At 46.5% G+C, this 17,405-nt stretch overlaps 1 protein-coding gene across 3 annotated transcripts in view; it reads left to right on the forward strand.

The window, feature by feature from the left end:
* Positions 1-2,809, forward strand: part of MSH3 (mutS homolog 3) — a 1,766,808-nt gene extending 1,763,999 nt beyond the window's left edge. For all 3 annotated transcript variants that reach the window (XM_069224514.1, XM_069224522.1, XM_069224532.1), the window contains one exon: positions 2,375-2,809. In XM_069224514.1, coding sequence (XP_069080615.1) covers positions 2,375-2,456 — 82 coding nt within the window. In that variant the 3' untranslated portion in view covers positions 2,457-2,809. The remainder of the gene's footprint in view (positions 1-2,374) is intronic.
* Positions 2,810-17,405: the final 14,596 nt, after the last annotated feature.

Below are 17,405 nucleotides of genomic sequence, written 5' to 3' on the forward strand. Positions count from 1 at the left end.
TAGGGCCCTGTGTGTTTTTATGCTATTTCTGCAGATTATTTGTGTATATATTGTGCGTATATAGCTCCAAAGGGAGACATACCATAGTTAGTTTAGCAGTAGTGTTGTAATAAAGTGTTTTTTCTTTTTACAATACTTGTGTGGTTTATTCTTTTGAGTGAGTTACTGTGTGCTACTGTGGTATTGCAAGTGCTTTACATTCCTCCTGGATAAGCTTTAACTGCTCGCCTCAGCTAACCCTAGAGAGCTTCTGTTCTCTGGACACCTATTCACTATCATTAAGGGTTGCTTGGACTCACTATTGGGTGCCACACCATAGGTGTACACCATAAACTGAGCCACCCTCCTACAGAGATCACTTCAGGACCTGTGGAAGAATCAGAAGAAGGACTGCCCTGCTACAAGAAGGTCTGCCTTGCTTCTCTGAATAATGAAGATTTGACATGCCCCTTAATCCCAGGACCACAAAGTGTGACTCCAGTGACTAATTGGCTGGTCACTTGTGTGAGTAACAAGGACATAGCAAACTCTTGAGGCCTTGACCCCTAATGCTGGCCTCTGCTGGAGTGAGTCATAAGCCTCCAAGTGGTGTCCCCAGTTCCTGGACTCTTGGTAGTGGTGTTGGTGGTACTGCTCCAAAACCTGGGACTTGGAACGTTTGTCATCAAAATCTGCCTGGAGAACTGCCATAAGACCAGGACCTACTTGCCATTCTATCAGTAGTTCCTGCTACATTCTTGTTGCTAGCAGCAAATCCTCTTTAGTGGGACTTTTCAGTGAAGGTATCCATTCACCTGGAGCCCTCTTCAGCTACACCTGCAGCCTCGTCCTGCTGGAGGAATCCGACTTCCAGAACAACCTCCAAGTTTGAAGGTAGAAATCTTTACCAGGCTCGATGATGAATAGCACACCATCAATGATGATGACAACTAGGTGTGAGAAACCAGCTACTCCCGCTCAGAGCTTTTTCCACCCTCATCAACAGCTTCACCAAAACCTCATCCAGCACCTCCCTGTCGTTGATGACTCGTCTTCTGCCTGGTGTCTTGCTTGCTGAGAGTATTCCTTCTTATGAACTATATTTTTTTAAAAATCTACGTCCGAAGGTAAGCTGAGGCCGGGCCCAATCCACTCCCTGTATCTGACCCGTGCCCTGTTGCGTTTGCGTTAAGCTTTTTGCTTTGACCTTGTCTCACACAACCAAATACCTACAGTTGGCACTTTGGTCATTTAGGCACTAGATTTCATTAAACACTTTAAAGAGTCATAAACCTGGTTCTACTGATTGGGTTTAAATCGTTTTGGTGTCATTTTATTTATTTAAATGTACCCAATGTTTCTAAATGTGTTTGGGGTTTTTCTTTAGTTGTTTTTAATTTTATGGCTATTTGTGTTTTGTTGTGCATAAATACTTAGCACATTGTCTCTAAGTTAAGCCTGACACATTCTCTCTCTCCTACTTTCACATGAGTTACACATGCTCAGCATACATCTCACTGACAGATAAAACTGTCTGGTTACACAAAGAGTTCACAAAACACAGTACACTGCCACACCCACTTTATGTGCTAATCCTAGGCAGGGACTACAGTCTCCTGTCCCCTCTGAGTGTACTCTATGTGGGTCCTGCCAGGTCACAGGACAAGTCCTGGACCACACGTTGTCAGGAACAAGCCTAGCCTTCTGTGCACATGCTAGATTGGCATGAACCCAGGGCTAAAACAAAAAGTCAGGATACCAAATACACCAGCAGTTGGACACACAGAGCAGGGGCACATGCTGGGTCACTATTCTGTGAACATTACCATACCAACAGCAACTCTTGAGTGTCTGGCACAGAATCAGTTCAATAGGTGTGTTCAAGTTCGCCTATTGCTTTGTTCATTTTTTCTCTACCGCCCCATCACTGCCAGTCTTTTAAAACAAAATATTGCAGCTTGTGGGATTTCACAGAGAAGTACTTCCGATGTTAGCTGACAGAGAGCTCCTGCAGATGCCGAGTGGGACGTCTGCTATTTGTAGTAAGTGACAGATGAAGTCTACGTATGTTAGGTTTAGATGTATGCTGCAGATGTATGATGAATCGACTATCCCTGTTAAATCTCAGAAGAACATGCGTGTTGCAGACCAGAGGGGTATTTTACACCCTTGGTCATCTCGATCAAAAAGCAGAGAATTGGTTGCGGTTCAATGAAGTACAGTGAGTGTTCAGAAATGCGCGCTGATTTCAGAATCTTGGTCACACGAGAAAAGCAATGATGACATAATTTTCACAAGAAAGGAGATGTTTAAAGCATTTTGACTGTTGCAAACATGTTCCAAACGCCTTGCTCTCCTACTTACTATTTTGTGATAAACCTTTATTTCGTTATAGAGAGAGACTGAAATCTTTCATCCAAGCATGGAGCACGAACGACGCAGTGGAGCTGTATAAGCTTATAGATGAAAAGGAATAGCAGAGATTAGACTTCTGCCCTTTACGGCCTGCAAGATATCAACTTAATATTCTACTGAAGATCTAAGCTTGTTCAATAATGTATTTCAGCATTCATATTTGGATTTCGTCTTGAAAAAGTATAACATTTCAAATGGGACGTCACGTTGGACATAAAAGCATACTGTTTTAATGTTTGTTTTTTGTGTCCTACAAGATTTCAATTTTTAATTCAGAAGTATTTTAAAACCTGTATTACCATCATTTGTGACGTTTCTTGAAGCTACCGAAAGATATTAAAAAGGCAATCATGAAAAATAAATGTTTCACAGATGTGAGCAATATTATGCAAGATTAATAAATGAAATCAAATTACTAGATTTTCATTTAGATTGTGTAAGCATTCTAAACTGTCAACGGATCAGATGAAACTCATGCAAAATTAGCTTTAATGCTATACAAAAGATGTAATGGATAATGTGCTGCTTTGTGTTTATAGCTTAAGATTTTTTACTGTATCAGACAACGATTGTGGCACGTCTACTCAAAACGCCATCAGCAGATCAAATAGGGCCAGATGTAACAAAGGGTTTTTCCCATTCTGTGTCAATGGGAAAATGTGTTCGTAATATGGCCCGACGGTTCACATTTTTGGGTTAATTTGAACTTAATTTCCTATGTAACAGTCATGGAATCAAGATCACCCACCAACTTTTGAACTGCATTCAGAACTAAATGCTGCAGCCTGACCGTCGGTATGGCTTCAGGCCTGCTAGAGGAACGAAGGGTCAGATGTAAGTAGAGTCTAATTTGCGAGTCAGAGAGACTCGCAATTTGCGAGTCGCAATTCAGAATGTAAGATGGTGTCCGTGACACCATGAAACACCCTTTCCTAATTGTGACTCGCGGTCCCGTTTTGCGAATCGATAACCAGGTTACTGAATCGCAAAATGGGGATTGGGCATCGTGATGTGCTTTTTGCACGTTGCAAACAGCAAAATTCGCTGTTTGCGTCGTGCAAAAAGTTTTGTACATCTGGCCCGAAATCACTCGCAACAGATATCGAAAAGGCCTTCTCATTTCCCTGGATGCGGACCAACTTGAAATCCTAACATTAGTGACCTAAAAGCAGCTTGTGTTAAAGTGGATCAACAAACGGTGTCATCGTCACTGCATGAATAAACAGGTATCTAAGATATGCAGTGCTTAATTTGTAAATAAAAACATGCCCGGTGCTCAAAGCCCTCCTCTTAAACGCGCGGCTGTCGCAATTAAATGAGCGAACACAGAATACTGAGACAGGTAGTCCTGAAGCAATCTCGGTCTCTTCAATCCATTTAAAGCCTCTCCCTGCCCCTTCAGCTCACTCTAGCAGCTTGCTATTTTCTTCCTTTGTGAAGCTTTTTCGTTTTTTCCTTCCTCCATCTTTCCCATATGTGTCTTTTGCTCGCAGCAAATACTTGAGCTAGAAGAATAAGCACCGGCCCTCAAAAATAAGTGCCGGTGCTCAGCACCGGAAACAGCAAGCACAAATGAAGCACTGAAGATATGGCTCTGAAATGGGCCTAAAATGTCCCCACAGTACAAAAACAAAATGTTGGAAGGGGCACAATGGTCTCAACCTCTGTTCTTGGCTCAAGTCATAAAACATATCTTCCTCTAATGAATACTCCTTCCTGAAAATTCCTTCTCTTGAACTTTGCGTGTTCAGGTTGCCCACTGTATTTGAATATTTCCAGCAGTGCCATCCAGGGAGTGTTATTTTGCATTGCCCCTTGAAATACTATGTGCATTCATTACCAATATGACAAGTAACTGGATAAATGGGACACCAGCGACTGTGACGTTTGATCCTTTTTTTCCTGTTCTTTAAATGTGCCATGCTCCAAATTGACCATGTTTACTTGGACTTATATTAGCTTCAAATGTCAAAACATATTATATTTGCGATTTACATCCTCTCCTGCCTGTTGGAAGCAGATTTTGTGAGGGATCCATATTCATGTTGCTTGTCGTCCCTGGATCCTAAACACTTGTTAGCTATGTGCTCTCGTGCACCTTAAGGCCATTAGGGAGAAGGAGGCCAAAGGTTTAATGGTTTTACCCAAATCAAACTTTTAACTTAGGCTGTTTTTCCACTGCCACACAGTATCCTTTCCAGAGCTAGTACTCTCTTATAGAAAATATCTCTGAACTATTGATGCTAGTACTACATAAAACAAAACGTTGTCTTCTTACCAAAAGACAAGGGGGGGGGGGGTTAGCCTGAAGAAAGTGTTTGGTGTGGTCAAGTAGATTTGGAACTTGGCCATTGACAAAGAATTTGGATTTTAGTGGGCAGGCTCAAAAGGCAACCGGTGTTGAAATATGAATGGGAAGTTCATGCAAAATTACCAGTGGAGATCTTCTGAAACAAAAAGCAAAGGAGGCAAAATAAGGAAAAGAAACAAAGGCGTCTGGCATGAAAGATAATGGGTCGATGTTGGTTATTGGAAAAAACACATATGAATTAATGTCGAAGTAGGTAGAGCTTTGCAGAATCATAGAAACTGATGTTGTAAGAAGCTGGCCTGGTGTGTGGTGAACACCTATGGTGTTGGTACCTTATACCAGGTCCAGGAGACCCTTATTATCTTTTCCAATTCTTGGGGAGAGGACATGTAGGAGGCTGGCCTGGTGTTTGGTGGGTACCTATGATACTTACACCTTATACCAGGTCCAGGTATCCCTTATTAGCGTAGTGTAGTCAGTGTCTAGAAGCCAGGCTCTCTAGAGGTAGCAGTGGATGAGCAGCCATAGCTTATCTAGGAGACATGCAAAGCTCATACAATACCACTGTAGTCACACTTAGTACTTACACACATGAAAGAAAACACTCAGTGTTACAAAAATAAAGGTACTTTATTTTGGTGACACAAATACCATAGAGGCTACACTCACCTAGGAGGTAATTAATACACAAGTTATATACACTAGTATGCAGAAATAGGCATAAAAACAGTTTGAAAACAGTGTAATTAGTGAAAATCATGATAGGAAGAAATAAGCCTAGTGGGAGAACAAACCATATAATAAACCAGCATTTGCAATGCAACGGGTCTCGCATTTGCTCGAGTTAGAGCTACTAGCGTTGTAAACTCCTAACTGGACTTTTCTTGCCACACAAATTACAAGAAAAAAAACACATTGCGATTGCGCAGAAATTGACAACAAAAGAAAACGAGCACGATTGCGCTGCGTGGAAAATAAAAAGATAAAGTTGTCCAGAAACCATGCTAAAAACATCGAGCCTCGAATAGTTTCAGTAGTTTACCAGTGCTGTGTAGGTGGGCTAAACACCAAAAAAGGCATGAGGTATGCATGGCTGTCACAAATAAAAGCAAGCGGACTTTAAAAGACAAGCCCACAAACCAGTGAAAGTGACTGACGTGACATGGGCGTGGCTAGAAGCCCAAAGAGAGATTACAGCATGGGACGGAGTGCTTTGCGCTCGCCCATAAAAAATGAAATGCGAAAGTCGGCCCTCTCCCCACCTAGGTATGTGTAGTGTGTAAAGGGGAGCTGGGAATACTTGAAAGCCCAAAGGTAAGTGCCACAACCCACCCCAGTGACCAAGAAAACAGGAGTAAATCACAGTAAGTTTCCCAGAACACACAGAAAAGTAAAGAAGAGTAATGCAAAACCCAGAAGAGACTGCAAGACACCAACAGTGGATTCCTGGACACGAAGACCTGTGGAAGAAGGGGACCAAGTCCAAGAAGCAGGATGTAGCTGTAGCTGTAGCTGTAGTGCCATGTGTCGAGTACACAGATAAAATGGCTTCCCCCAACCTACAAAGTCTCATGTAATGGAACTGGAGTTCATCAGGGCACCTCTGCTCAGGCAGGGGTGCTCTCACACACAGGGCCCTGCACCCTGCCCTCAGGGCTATGAGGGCATATTATAGGGGTAACTTACAGTGACCTGTGGTGAAAGGGTTCATGCACCTTTTCATTCAGGCTGCAAAGGCAGGCCTGCAGACACACTTTGCATGCATGGGCTCTTGTGGATGGCATAGAACATGCTGCAGCCCATGGGGAACACCTGCTGCCCCAATGCCCTGGGTTCCTAAGTACCATGTACTAGGGACTTATAAAGGGGCACCAGTAGGCCAATTGTGGGGTGCGCAAAGTTCCTAGGCAACCAAATTTAGAGGGAGAGAGCACAGTCACCGGGGTCCTGGTTAGCAGGATCCCGGTGAAAACGGTCTAAGCACACTGATAGCAGGCAAAAAGGAAGGGTAACCATGCAAAAAAGAGGGTACTTTTCAACAAATATAGAATGAGAATGGCCTCCATAATAATAACATTATTTACAAGTTTGATCGGATCCTTTTATTAGATTCTCAATTAAGTCCAAGGTGAAGAGATTGCTACAGTTAAGAGAGCCAAGATGACAAATGTTTGCTTGAGCTCCAGCCCACACCCAAAATCCGTCCACATCCATCCTGTATCAGTATTTATTGTAAGGGCAGACACTGTGTCTCCCAGCTGCAGGGCCAGAGAACCCCCCCTAAGACATTTGGAGAGTGACAGCTACTGGTGCCGAGATGGACAGAGAACGGCTGAGGAAGGGGGGGAGGCAGTGACAAAGGGCCCCTTCTCACCCTTTGTCTCCTCAAACCAAAGAAATCGTATCCTAGAGAAAGGGTGGAAAGTCATTTGAGCTGGTGCCTGGAGGGTGGCCACAAGGTGCTGCTGTGTAGGGGAGCTGGTCTTTGTGGCAAGTGAAAAGTGTTAAAAGCAGCCCCTGGGCCCCACTGTGGCACTCCACAACTGTTGAATGTCACCCCTGTATTTCAGCCATTTGGTGAAGGGGACTTAACTGGTGCTGAGAGAAGCACCTTTTGCCACTTTCAATGAAGAGATAATGTGGCCAGGGCCGGACTAGTGACCACAGGGTGCTTTGTTGGCGAACCTATAGACCTCAAAAAGAGGTCGCTGCCACCAGAGAACCTGGGGTACGGACGATACATCACTCTGATTATACCAGATGGGGTTGGAAGAAGGCTTACAACGGATGGCTTAGGAGGAGTAAAAGGAAAGAGAAAATATGGTCATGGAGCTTGATGATGTGCTTTTACAACAGGACTTTGAAATACAGTGGATAGGGTAACGGAGGCATCATTTAGAATCTTCTTCCTAGAAGACACAGTGATTGAGCAGAAACCATCAGCCAGAAGTCTCTATGCCCAATCCAAAACCCTACAGAACATAGTTCAAGATGCAGAGGTGAGGGCCTGCAGAAATGATTTTCGTCTGGTGGGATTTTCTGAGGGGAGTGTAGGGGACTCCCCATGAGAGCTTTGTGATGAATTGGTTAAAATCCTTGATTACACAGCAGAAGCTCACATCATACTTTGCAATAGAAAAATCGCATCATGGCTCCACACAACGACTGCCGCCGGGTCCTGTCCCACACCCAGTGATTGCTAAAGTGCTGAGCTGAAGATAGCAAGTCAAAGTACTTACAATAACCATGACTCAAACTGGCAAGTTTCTTTTGTTCTAATCAGCCTAATAAGAGTAGTTCTAGGTTACACCCAGTGGTACAACAGCAGAAAAAGGTAGATTAAAGGAGTAAAACAAAAACAGAGCCGTGGAGATAAAATATTGGCCTAATCTTCCTAGTTAAGCTCGAATAATGCTTGGACTTAAAACCCTATTTTTCACTGTCCCAGCAGAAACATAGGACTCAGTAACAGAGAATGGTCCTCACAAGCATATTCCGACCCCTAGGCCCTCCCCTGAGAAGAAGAGGAACTCTCGAAAGGTCCCCTTGTTCCTCCCCCCGGAATCCGAAGGCCAGTGGAGATCAAGAAGAACAATTATGCCGAATCCAAACCAGACAAATGCACATAGATTTAAGAGACTGAAACTATGAGAGAAAAACATCACACAGAAGATCCAAGAGAAGACTCATTAATCTCAAATAGACTCCACTGGCTGGTAGGATGACGGTGGCCGGCCGAGGGGGGTAAGTGAGGTGTTGTTAACTTTCGGGTGGGGGGGCAGGATTGAAAGGAAACTGATGCCTGTATTTTTTTAGGTAACAGACTGAGCTCTTGCTGTCAATTAGGTAATGGGCCTGTTTTAATGCCTCCAAGGTTTTGTTTACATTAATGAAGGTTTTAAATGGCATTAGATGTTTCTGGGATTAAAGTATTGAAAGAGCAGTAGTTGTTAAAGGGATGTTTATTATGTTCTCTTTAAATTATGTTTCCGAGTCCTAGATCTATTATCTGAGAACTGGAGGATAGCCAGAAATGATCACCAGAAGCCTTGCAAAGAGTCTCAGAAATCTTGCTTAAGTTATTTTAACTGAATGAGATATCCCTTAGCAGTTGGAATGAGAGGGCTAATCTGAAGTGAATCTAAAAACGCTTGACTGTAAAAAAAAAAAAAAAAAATGGAGAGACCATGCTGGAGATGTGTTTGCCGTTATTATATGGAAATCCGTCTGATGTCAGATACATTGACCAATAATTTTGGTAGCATTACAGAAACATCATAGGTGTTGTTAAAGGCATTGGTTTCATTTTTCAGTTTGGCCATTGGGTTATGTAATATAAACAGATAAAAAGGCTCATAGGATTCAGCAAAAAGTCATCTAGAAATGTTCTAGGATACTCAACCAGAGATGACAGTTGGAAATCCTTGAAGACAAAAGACATCAGTGATGAAACCGTGAGCCATGGTGTGAGCTGATGGAACCTTCTTGCATGGGGTAAAATATGCCATCTTGGAAAAAACAGCAACCATAATTATAAGCACTCAGAAACCATTGGAGGCCGGACAACCAATAATAAAGTCTGTGGAAACTGTGTGCCACGGTTATGGTGGTAGAAAGAGGAATTAGATAACCAAAAGTCTTAATGTGTTGAGGCTTCCCTTGAGCACACATCGTACAAGAGATAGCATATTCTTGAACATCCTTTGTAACCGATGGTGACCAGAAAAACCTCAACACTAACTCTAATGTTGAATTGACACCTCTGTTTCCAGAAATTGTTGATTTGTGACACATACTCATGTCCAGTGTTCCCTGTAAGGTGCGTGCGCACGCGCACCTGTGCTGCCCCAAGCGCGCAGTGTCTCGTTTGAAGCACGCACACACTTTCATTGCAGACCACTCGAGAGTCATTTTGCGCCCCAGCTTTATAAAATGGGAGCAGCGCGAAAAACAGTCATTATCTTGTTGCCGTATTCCTTGAAAGCAGTGGCAGCGAATTCAGGCTGAGGAGGAGACCACAGTTGAAGAGGAGAGCACCAGTGTCCTGAAAGTATTCATATTCCACAGCAGTCTGCGATGTTAAAGAGGGTCACAAGTTAAGCAGCTAGCGGCTCCAGCAAATGCCACTTGCTGCATTCATTTAAAAAATAGGAGGCAGGCTGCTGGACTTGTGAAGAAGATTGTGTAACTTTCTACATTCATGATCATGAAAGCACGTGGCATGCTTCGAGACAGCAGTGCTTTCTGTTAGATAAATACAATTTAAAAAGTTCAAGAGTGTTTTTATATTTAATGATACTCAGCCAAGGCTGTAAAGGTCGATGGGTGGGGGCTGCTTTTGTTACTGGAAGCCACTTTTGTAGCAGTGCAGCAGTTCTGAAAGCACCTGGTACAGAGTTCCTTGTATATCCCATATTTTTCAGGCAACAATAAAAGTTTCAAGATGCCCCTGGTGATTAATGCACCTGCTGGAGAGAGATCAGAATTTTGTCTAGTGGCAGTTTTGACTCATCTAAGGTAGTGTCGCACACTGGAATCTAATGGCTCACTCAGACTTTCAGCCACCCAAGGTTGATAAAACGAGTACCACTGAGATGCGTAGCAGCAGCCTCTCATCACTGCCTTAAAGTTTAGATTAGAGAGCACTGTTATAATTACTACTGATGGGCAGAGGAAGTTGCCTTGAAAACTCTGCATAGATGGTGGAACTTCATCGCCCTAGGCTAGTGAAACACATGGGAATTTTATCAGCACATCCCTACCAAAAGCAGATTTCTGAATGTGCTCCGTGGAAGACCATACTTTAAAAATATCACACAAGAGACACTACTGAATGTCTCAGAACACCGACAAAAGTTTTACTTATGCTTAGATACATCCACTGTTAAATTTGTGACCACAGAGGCCTTGTTGGGACAGTCACCACAGAAAGAAGGGAAAATAGCAGGCATGCAAAATGTGCATACATGTACTTGTATACATTTGCATAAGTTGTGTGTCTGTGTGCACTTTAATGTGCATTTGTACATATGTGACGTGTTTGTATGCTTTAGTATGTAGTTTGACTACGCAAGTATGTGCGGTTTGTTTGCGTGTATGCACATGTATTTTTGCATTTGTCAACGTGTATGCATCTGCAAGATAATTCTGGTGATTAATGTACCTGCTGGAGAGCGATTGGAGTTTTGTCTAGTGGCAGCTTTAACTCATATAAGATAGCGCAGAGGGTTAAAGTGCATGCAGCAAAGAACACGTACCATGCAGATCACAGAACAGCATTATATGTGTTAGTGCCTGTGGGATACTGCTTTTGTCACATAGACCCTTTTGTTACAGTGCAGTTCATAAGTTACAATCATTTAAAAAAATATGTTTATTGATTATATGGTTTTTCTTGTACATCACAGTTCATAACAAATCATTGTACATTCTCTTAGAAACAGCAGGTGTGAACATTGACATTAGGCGCCAGTTAAACGGTACACATCACTTAGCGTCATTCCAATTAGTAAACTTCATTCAGGTTTCACTCAGTGCGAGTGTTTGTGTGGGGTTGGTTGCGTAGTTTGGTGTTGTGTTTACATGATTTGCTTAAGTAATTATCTGATACAATTTTACAAGTAGGGTCTTCACCTATAAACCATTGGGTTCCCCAGATCAGATCAATCCCCACATGTAAGTGCAGCATGCTCATGTCCTGAAGGAAGTTAAGGTAACATGAAAAGTGATGATAAAGTGACAAAAAAAAAAGAAAACAGTACCTGGTCTCAGAGGGGGTCTTGCAGGAGATTTCCGAAGGGATGGCATGAGTGAGGAGGGATATAGGTGTGCCACTGTCTCGAGGTATTCCGGAGCTTCAATCTTGGCATCCATGTATGTGCTTCTCATGTTCTTTGATCTTTGTGTGTTAGCGTGGGGTTTTTCCTTCACAACAGAACCAAAGCACGGGGTACAGCAATCGCCAGAGAGATGCAGGCACTCCTGTAAAGTGATAGTGAGAGAATCATTGAAGGGCCCAACAAAGATTGCCCTGTCCTGGTACACTGTAAGGTCATCATTTACTGTGCTTTAAAAGCTAATACAATTGAATGTATAATTAAATATGTGTTGTAGATGGCGTCATCTTTGCCAAAATTTTCTTGGGAGGAGACCCCCCAAGGCCTATAGTGGCCAGGCTTGCATGCATCTTCAGGTTCTTGGCGCACATAGCCTAGGCTGCAGTGCACAGAGACCTTTTACTGCCGCACACAGAGGAAAAAAATGAGAGGGAACCTTGCTCATGTCCTCCTGTTTGAGTTATTTATTTGGAAATACAAAGGCTTGTTGTTGAAATAATAGGCTACTGCATTGTGTTAAAGTTGTTGTTAAAAATTGACTTTCTTGTTGGCAGGAGCATGCACCCGGTCCAAGCAGGAACCACAATCCTAGTCAGGGTAAGTCAGATACCCATCATGTGTTCACTCTCAGGTAGCTTGGCAGGCATGCTTAGCTTAGGAGGCAATGTGTAAAGTATTTGTGCAAAACTTAAAACAGTGAAAACGTCACACAAAAATATACAATCCCTGGTTAGAATAATTGAGCTTAATTTAATGAACAAAACAAGACTAAAAGGCCAAAAATCCAATAAGTAGAAGTCGAGATATGAATTTTTAAACATTAAATTGCAATAGAGTGCTTAAAAGCATAATGCGCCAACCGGGGCTTTCTGGTCTCGCTAGACCGGGACAAAGTCCAGAGCTCAGGACCCCCGCGATGGAGCAGAGGCTGGCTACAGGTCTCATGCAGGGCCCGCTGAGCAATAGTACCATAATCTTCATTGCGGCACAAGATGTGTCATTGATCTCCACGCAGTTGGGGTGTTCCGCAGGATTACTCCACACAACTGCGGCGATGCATCAGTTCCAAGTGAGATGGTTCCAGATTCCATGATGGTGGGGTAATGCGTCAATGTTCTCCAAGCAGTGGTGGCAATATGGTGGTTCCAAAGCGGTAGTTCCAGAGGCGGTGCGACGCACCTGAGTTCCATGTGCCGGTCCAGTCCCTGCAACAGTGGTGATGTGTTGATGTCGAGCTCGCAGTAGGTGATGCATTGGTTCCGATTGGTGCAACGGGGCCAGTGCACAGGTTCTGGCAGATGCATCACTTTATATTCACTTCCAGGGGCACTGGACTGGGTTGACACCACTTTGCAGAGCAAGTCTTGCAGCAAGTAAAGTCCAGGTGCAGTTTGTAGTTAGAAGTGAAGTCTTTGATGAGTCTTCAGAACAGGAGGCAAGTCGGGAAGCCCTTGGAGTCACTTTGGTTCTGAGGATGTAGAGATGCAGGTTCAATCCTTCTCACTCTCGGGTAAGGAGGGCAGCGGGACAGGCACAGTACAGCAGGAGTCCAGCAAAGCCCAACAGGGTGATAGTCTCTTCACAGCACAGCAGTCCCTCTTCCTGACATGGGTGGTCATTACAACCCTGGCGGTCGGTGTTAAAGCGGCAGTAAAACCGCCAACAGGCCGGCGGTATAAAAAATGGAATTACAACCGTGGTGGAAACCTCCAACCTAGACAGCCACTTTAACACTCCGACCGCCACGGCGGTACAAACAAACACCGCGACGGTAACCGCCAACAGACAGGCGGAAGACAATGTACTGCCCACAGAATTACAAGCCACCAATCCGCCACCTTTTCCGGGGCGGATTCACCGCGAACAAAAACACAGCGGAAACAGGACTTCGAAGGGAAGACGCTCACCTCCACACACCCAACGAGGAACCAGGATGCCATGGAACCGGAACTTCAGATACTGCCAGCCTTTATCTTCCCGCTCCTCTACCAGGAGTACGAACGCCGGTGGCGAAGTCCACGGTGAGTACTGCACCTACGACACAGGGGAGGGAAAAAACAGTGACACACACACGCAACACGCAAAACCCCCACCCCTACCCTCACCCACGACAACACACACACCAATACATCATGATACATCAGAGTTACACCCCCCAATCCCCTCTGGAAGAATGCAAGGACAAAAGGAAATGAGTCAAATGATTGTAATATATTCAAATACATGAATCAAAAATATTAACATATATACACATTTACACTATGAACAATTATATACACCAAGAACACACGTCCAAGGGATTCCACCATCATAGTCCGTGGACCACTGGGCCCAAAAGGCATGGGCGAGGCCCACACTCAGTACCCGAACAAGACGGAGAGAACACTGCAGGGGCATCAGATAGAAATAAAACAGGTACCTCAGGGGGAACTGAAAGGGGGGCACCTCAGCCGGATGAGTGCACAACACCAGCTCCACGAGGAGGCTCCATGCCTATTGATGTATCCTGGGGAGTGCAAAGTCACAGTCTCTCAAGTCTCTACAGTGGGTGGGTTGCCCACTGTTCAATCCTTGGTGCCCAGAGTGCTTCATCCTGCCAAGGACAGAGATAGTGGAAGTAACTCTCCACTGGTATGGAGGGGGCTTGGTGCCCAGAGTGCTTCATCCTGCCAAGGACAGAGGTAGTGGATGTCAGTCTCCACTGGTTCTGGAGGGGGCTTGGTGCCCAGAGTGCTTCATCCTGCCAAGGACAGAGGTAGTGGATGTAACTCTTCACTGGTTCTGGAGGGGGCTAGGTACCCAGAGTGCTTCATCCTGCCAAGGACAGGGGTAGTGGATGTCAATCTCCACTGGTTCTGGAGGGGGCTTGGTGCCCAGAGTGCTTCATCCTGCCTGTGGCGGCCTCAGTAGTGTAGTAATCATTGGCGCTCACTGTCCTCCGGTGGTGCTGGCGGTCTTGTCCTGGGCTGCTGGCGGTCCTGTCTTGGGCAGCGGGGCTGCTGGCGGTCTTGTCCTGGGCAGCGGGGCTGCTGCTGGTGGTCCTGTCTTGGGCAGCGGGGCTGCTGCTGTCGGTCTTGTCCTGGGCAGCGGGGCTGCTGGCGGTCTTGTCTGCTGTGCTGATCTTCCCAGACTTGCCGGTTTTAATGTGCCCCTTCCCCAGCTTGGATGGTGTCGCAGCTGTCTCCACACTCCCAACTTTTTATGTTTGACAGGTGGGTGATTGTCCGTACTCTGGCTCCTTGCCACACTGGCTGCCCTGCTGCCTGGTGCACTCCATAACCCGGTGACTACTGGCACCACTGGTCCCGCTGATGTTGTGGATGAGGTGCTAGGTTGGGACCTGGAGAGGCAGGCCTTAGGAGACTGAAGGGGTGGGGAAAGTGAGGGAAAGAGGTCAAGGTTGGCCAGGAAAAGTTTCTTTGGAACACTGGGACGGGGAGCTGGAGGGGGTTTGGGAGTGGAGGAAGAGGTAGTGGTTGGAGGTGTACATTTGCTGTCTTTGGGTGAAGGTGCATGGGCTAGAGGCTGTCGTGAGGTGGATGGCTGTTGGGTGGGTGTGTGGCTGCGTTTGTGTACCTTGGGAGGTGGCCTCACAGACACACTGGGAGAGGACACAGGGGATGTGTGAATGGTAGTGGGGGTGGTGACTGCACGTAAGCGGGGTGTGGTGGTGGGTGTGCTGGTGATGGACGTAGTGGCTGATGATGTAGTGCATGCAGGTGTGAGTGGAGACGACACAGGGAGGGAGGAGGGAGACGAGGAGGAGGGGGACACAGTGGAGGCAGTGGATGTTGGTGTGTCTGCATGTGTGTGATGCTTGCGTGAGTGCCTGTAGGATGTGTGGTGCTTATGTTTGCCTGAGCTTCCCTTGTGTGTTGAGGTGTGTGCATGCTGGTCTGATGGTGTGCTTGGGATAGGCTGAGGTACTGGGGTGTGGGTCTGGGTGGAGGAAGTTGGAGGGGGAGGCTAGAGACAGGGACAATGGCTGCCATCAGTGCTGAGGCCAGAGTCTGAAATGCTCGCTGAAGGGCTGCCTGACCAGAGTGAATGCCCTCCAGGTATGCATTGGTTTGTTGCAATTGCCTCTCTACACCCTGGATGGCATTCAAAATGGTAGACTGCCCAACAGTGAGGGACCTGATGAGGTCAACGGCCTCCTCACTGAGGGCAGCAGGGGTGACTGGGGCAGGGCCTGAGGTGCCTGGGGTGAAGGTGATGCCCACCCTCCTGGGTGAGCGTGCACGGGGCAAAAGCTGAGAGGCTGCTGGGAGGGCGGTGCTGGTAGGGGGGGGTGTCGGCTGTACCTGTAGATGCGGGGGGCACAGATGGGCCCACCACCGCAAGGGAGCTCCCATCAGAGGATTAGCTTGTATCGCTGGTGTCAGCTGCTGTACCCGCCGTGGAGCAACCCTCACCCTCCGTCCCACTGGTGAATCCAGACTCCGTAGTTTCGCCCTCCAGGGCCTTGTGGGATGCAGCTCCCTCCTGCTCCAGTGCCACTGCTCCTCCACCTGATGATACTAATGCACACAAGAACAGGGAGACCACAGAAAGGGGGGGAAGACAGAAGAAAGACATGTTGAGTGCATGCAATACCGCTACTGTTGGCAGACACGACAGACACAGAAGCCCCCTGCACTACGCCGTGCAGTTGGAGTCCAGTTCAATCCCAGGGACATGGGTTACAAGGATATAGGCCGATTTCTGCACACATGGATGTCACAGGGGCCTGACTAGGTGTAGTTGGCACTGCACAGGTGGGGTGGGGTGCCACGGGGCCTGCCTGAAGAAGGGACCTTGCCTACTAAACTCGCCCTGGCCTAGGGGAACCCACAGCCCACCTCCCCCACCGGACACTTACAGTGCGCGCTGAATCATCAGAATGAGAGTGTACTCACCCCCTTGTGGCTGCTGTGATGCCCTCAAGCACCCATCCAACTCCGGGTACGCCACCGCCAGGATCCTGAACATCAGGGGGGTCATGGTGTGACGGGCACCCCTCCCACATTGGGAGGCCATCCCCAGCTGGGCCTCTGCCGACTTCTTGCTCCAGCGGCGAATGTCCTCCCATCTTTTCCGGCAGTGGGTGCTCCGTCTGTGGTAGACCCCCAGGGTCCGGACTTCCTTGGCGATGGCACGCCATATGTCCTTCTTCTGGTGGGCGCCGACCTACAGGAAAAGTACAGGGGAAAAGGAGAAGATATTACCGCCCGCACCGTCACAGTCATTGGCCCGCATCCCTACCCTTGCCATGACCCACATGCACTCACATGCCTCATTCTCACTCCCCCCCTATCTTTCATCCACCCCACTCCACACAGGCATTGCCCATACAGCATGCTCACAGTGTACTTACCCGTTTGTCTGGAGGACCGTAGAGTAGCGTGTACTGGCGGAGGTCCCCATCCACGAGTTTCTCCAACTCCTCCGTGCTGAAGGCAGGGACCCTTTCCCCAGACACACAAGCCATTGTCTCTTCCAGACTGAGGTCACAGCAGCACCTGCAGTGTAGGTTCTCTTCTGTCGAAGATCAGGTATTAAACAGAGAGAAAATGGCAGTCATGTCCGTGGCATTGCGTACCATCAGCGCCAGCGTACATTGTCATTGGCTCCTGGGACCCATAGGGTCCAATGTTAACCAATGCAGGATTGCACCGCGGTCTTCGACCGCCTACCGCGACGGTGTACAACGCCAGCGCAGTTACCTCATATACCCTTGTCCCACTTTACAGGTCAGGCAGCCGCCATTTCATGTGCCCACATGGCATTATTTTTGACTGCGTCACACATATGTAGGCCTTGCCTAAACACTCATACAGGCTAATTTCGAATTGCTAATATTTTCAGAGTAGACTGTGTTTACG

Source organism: Pleurodeles waltl, chromosome 1_1, assembly GCF_031143425.1.
Source record: "Pleurodeles waltl isolate 20211129_DDA chromosome 1_1, aPleWal1.hap1.20221129, whole genome shotgun sequence".
NCBI lineage: Eukaryota > Metazoa > Chordata > Amphibia > Caudata > Salamandridae > Pleurodeles > Pleurodeles waltl.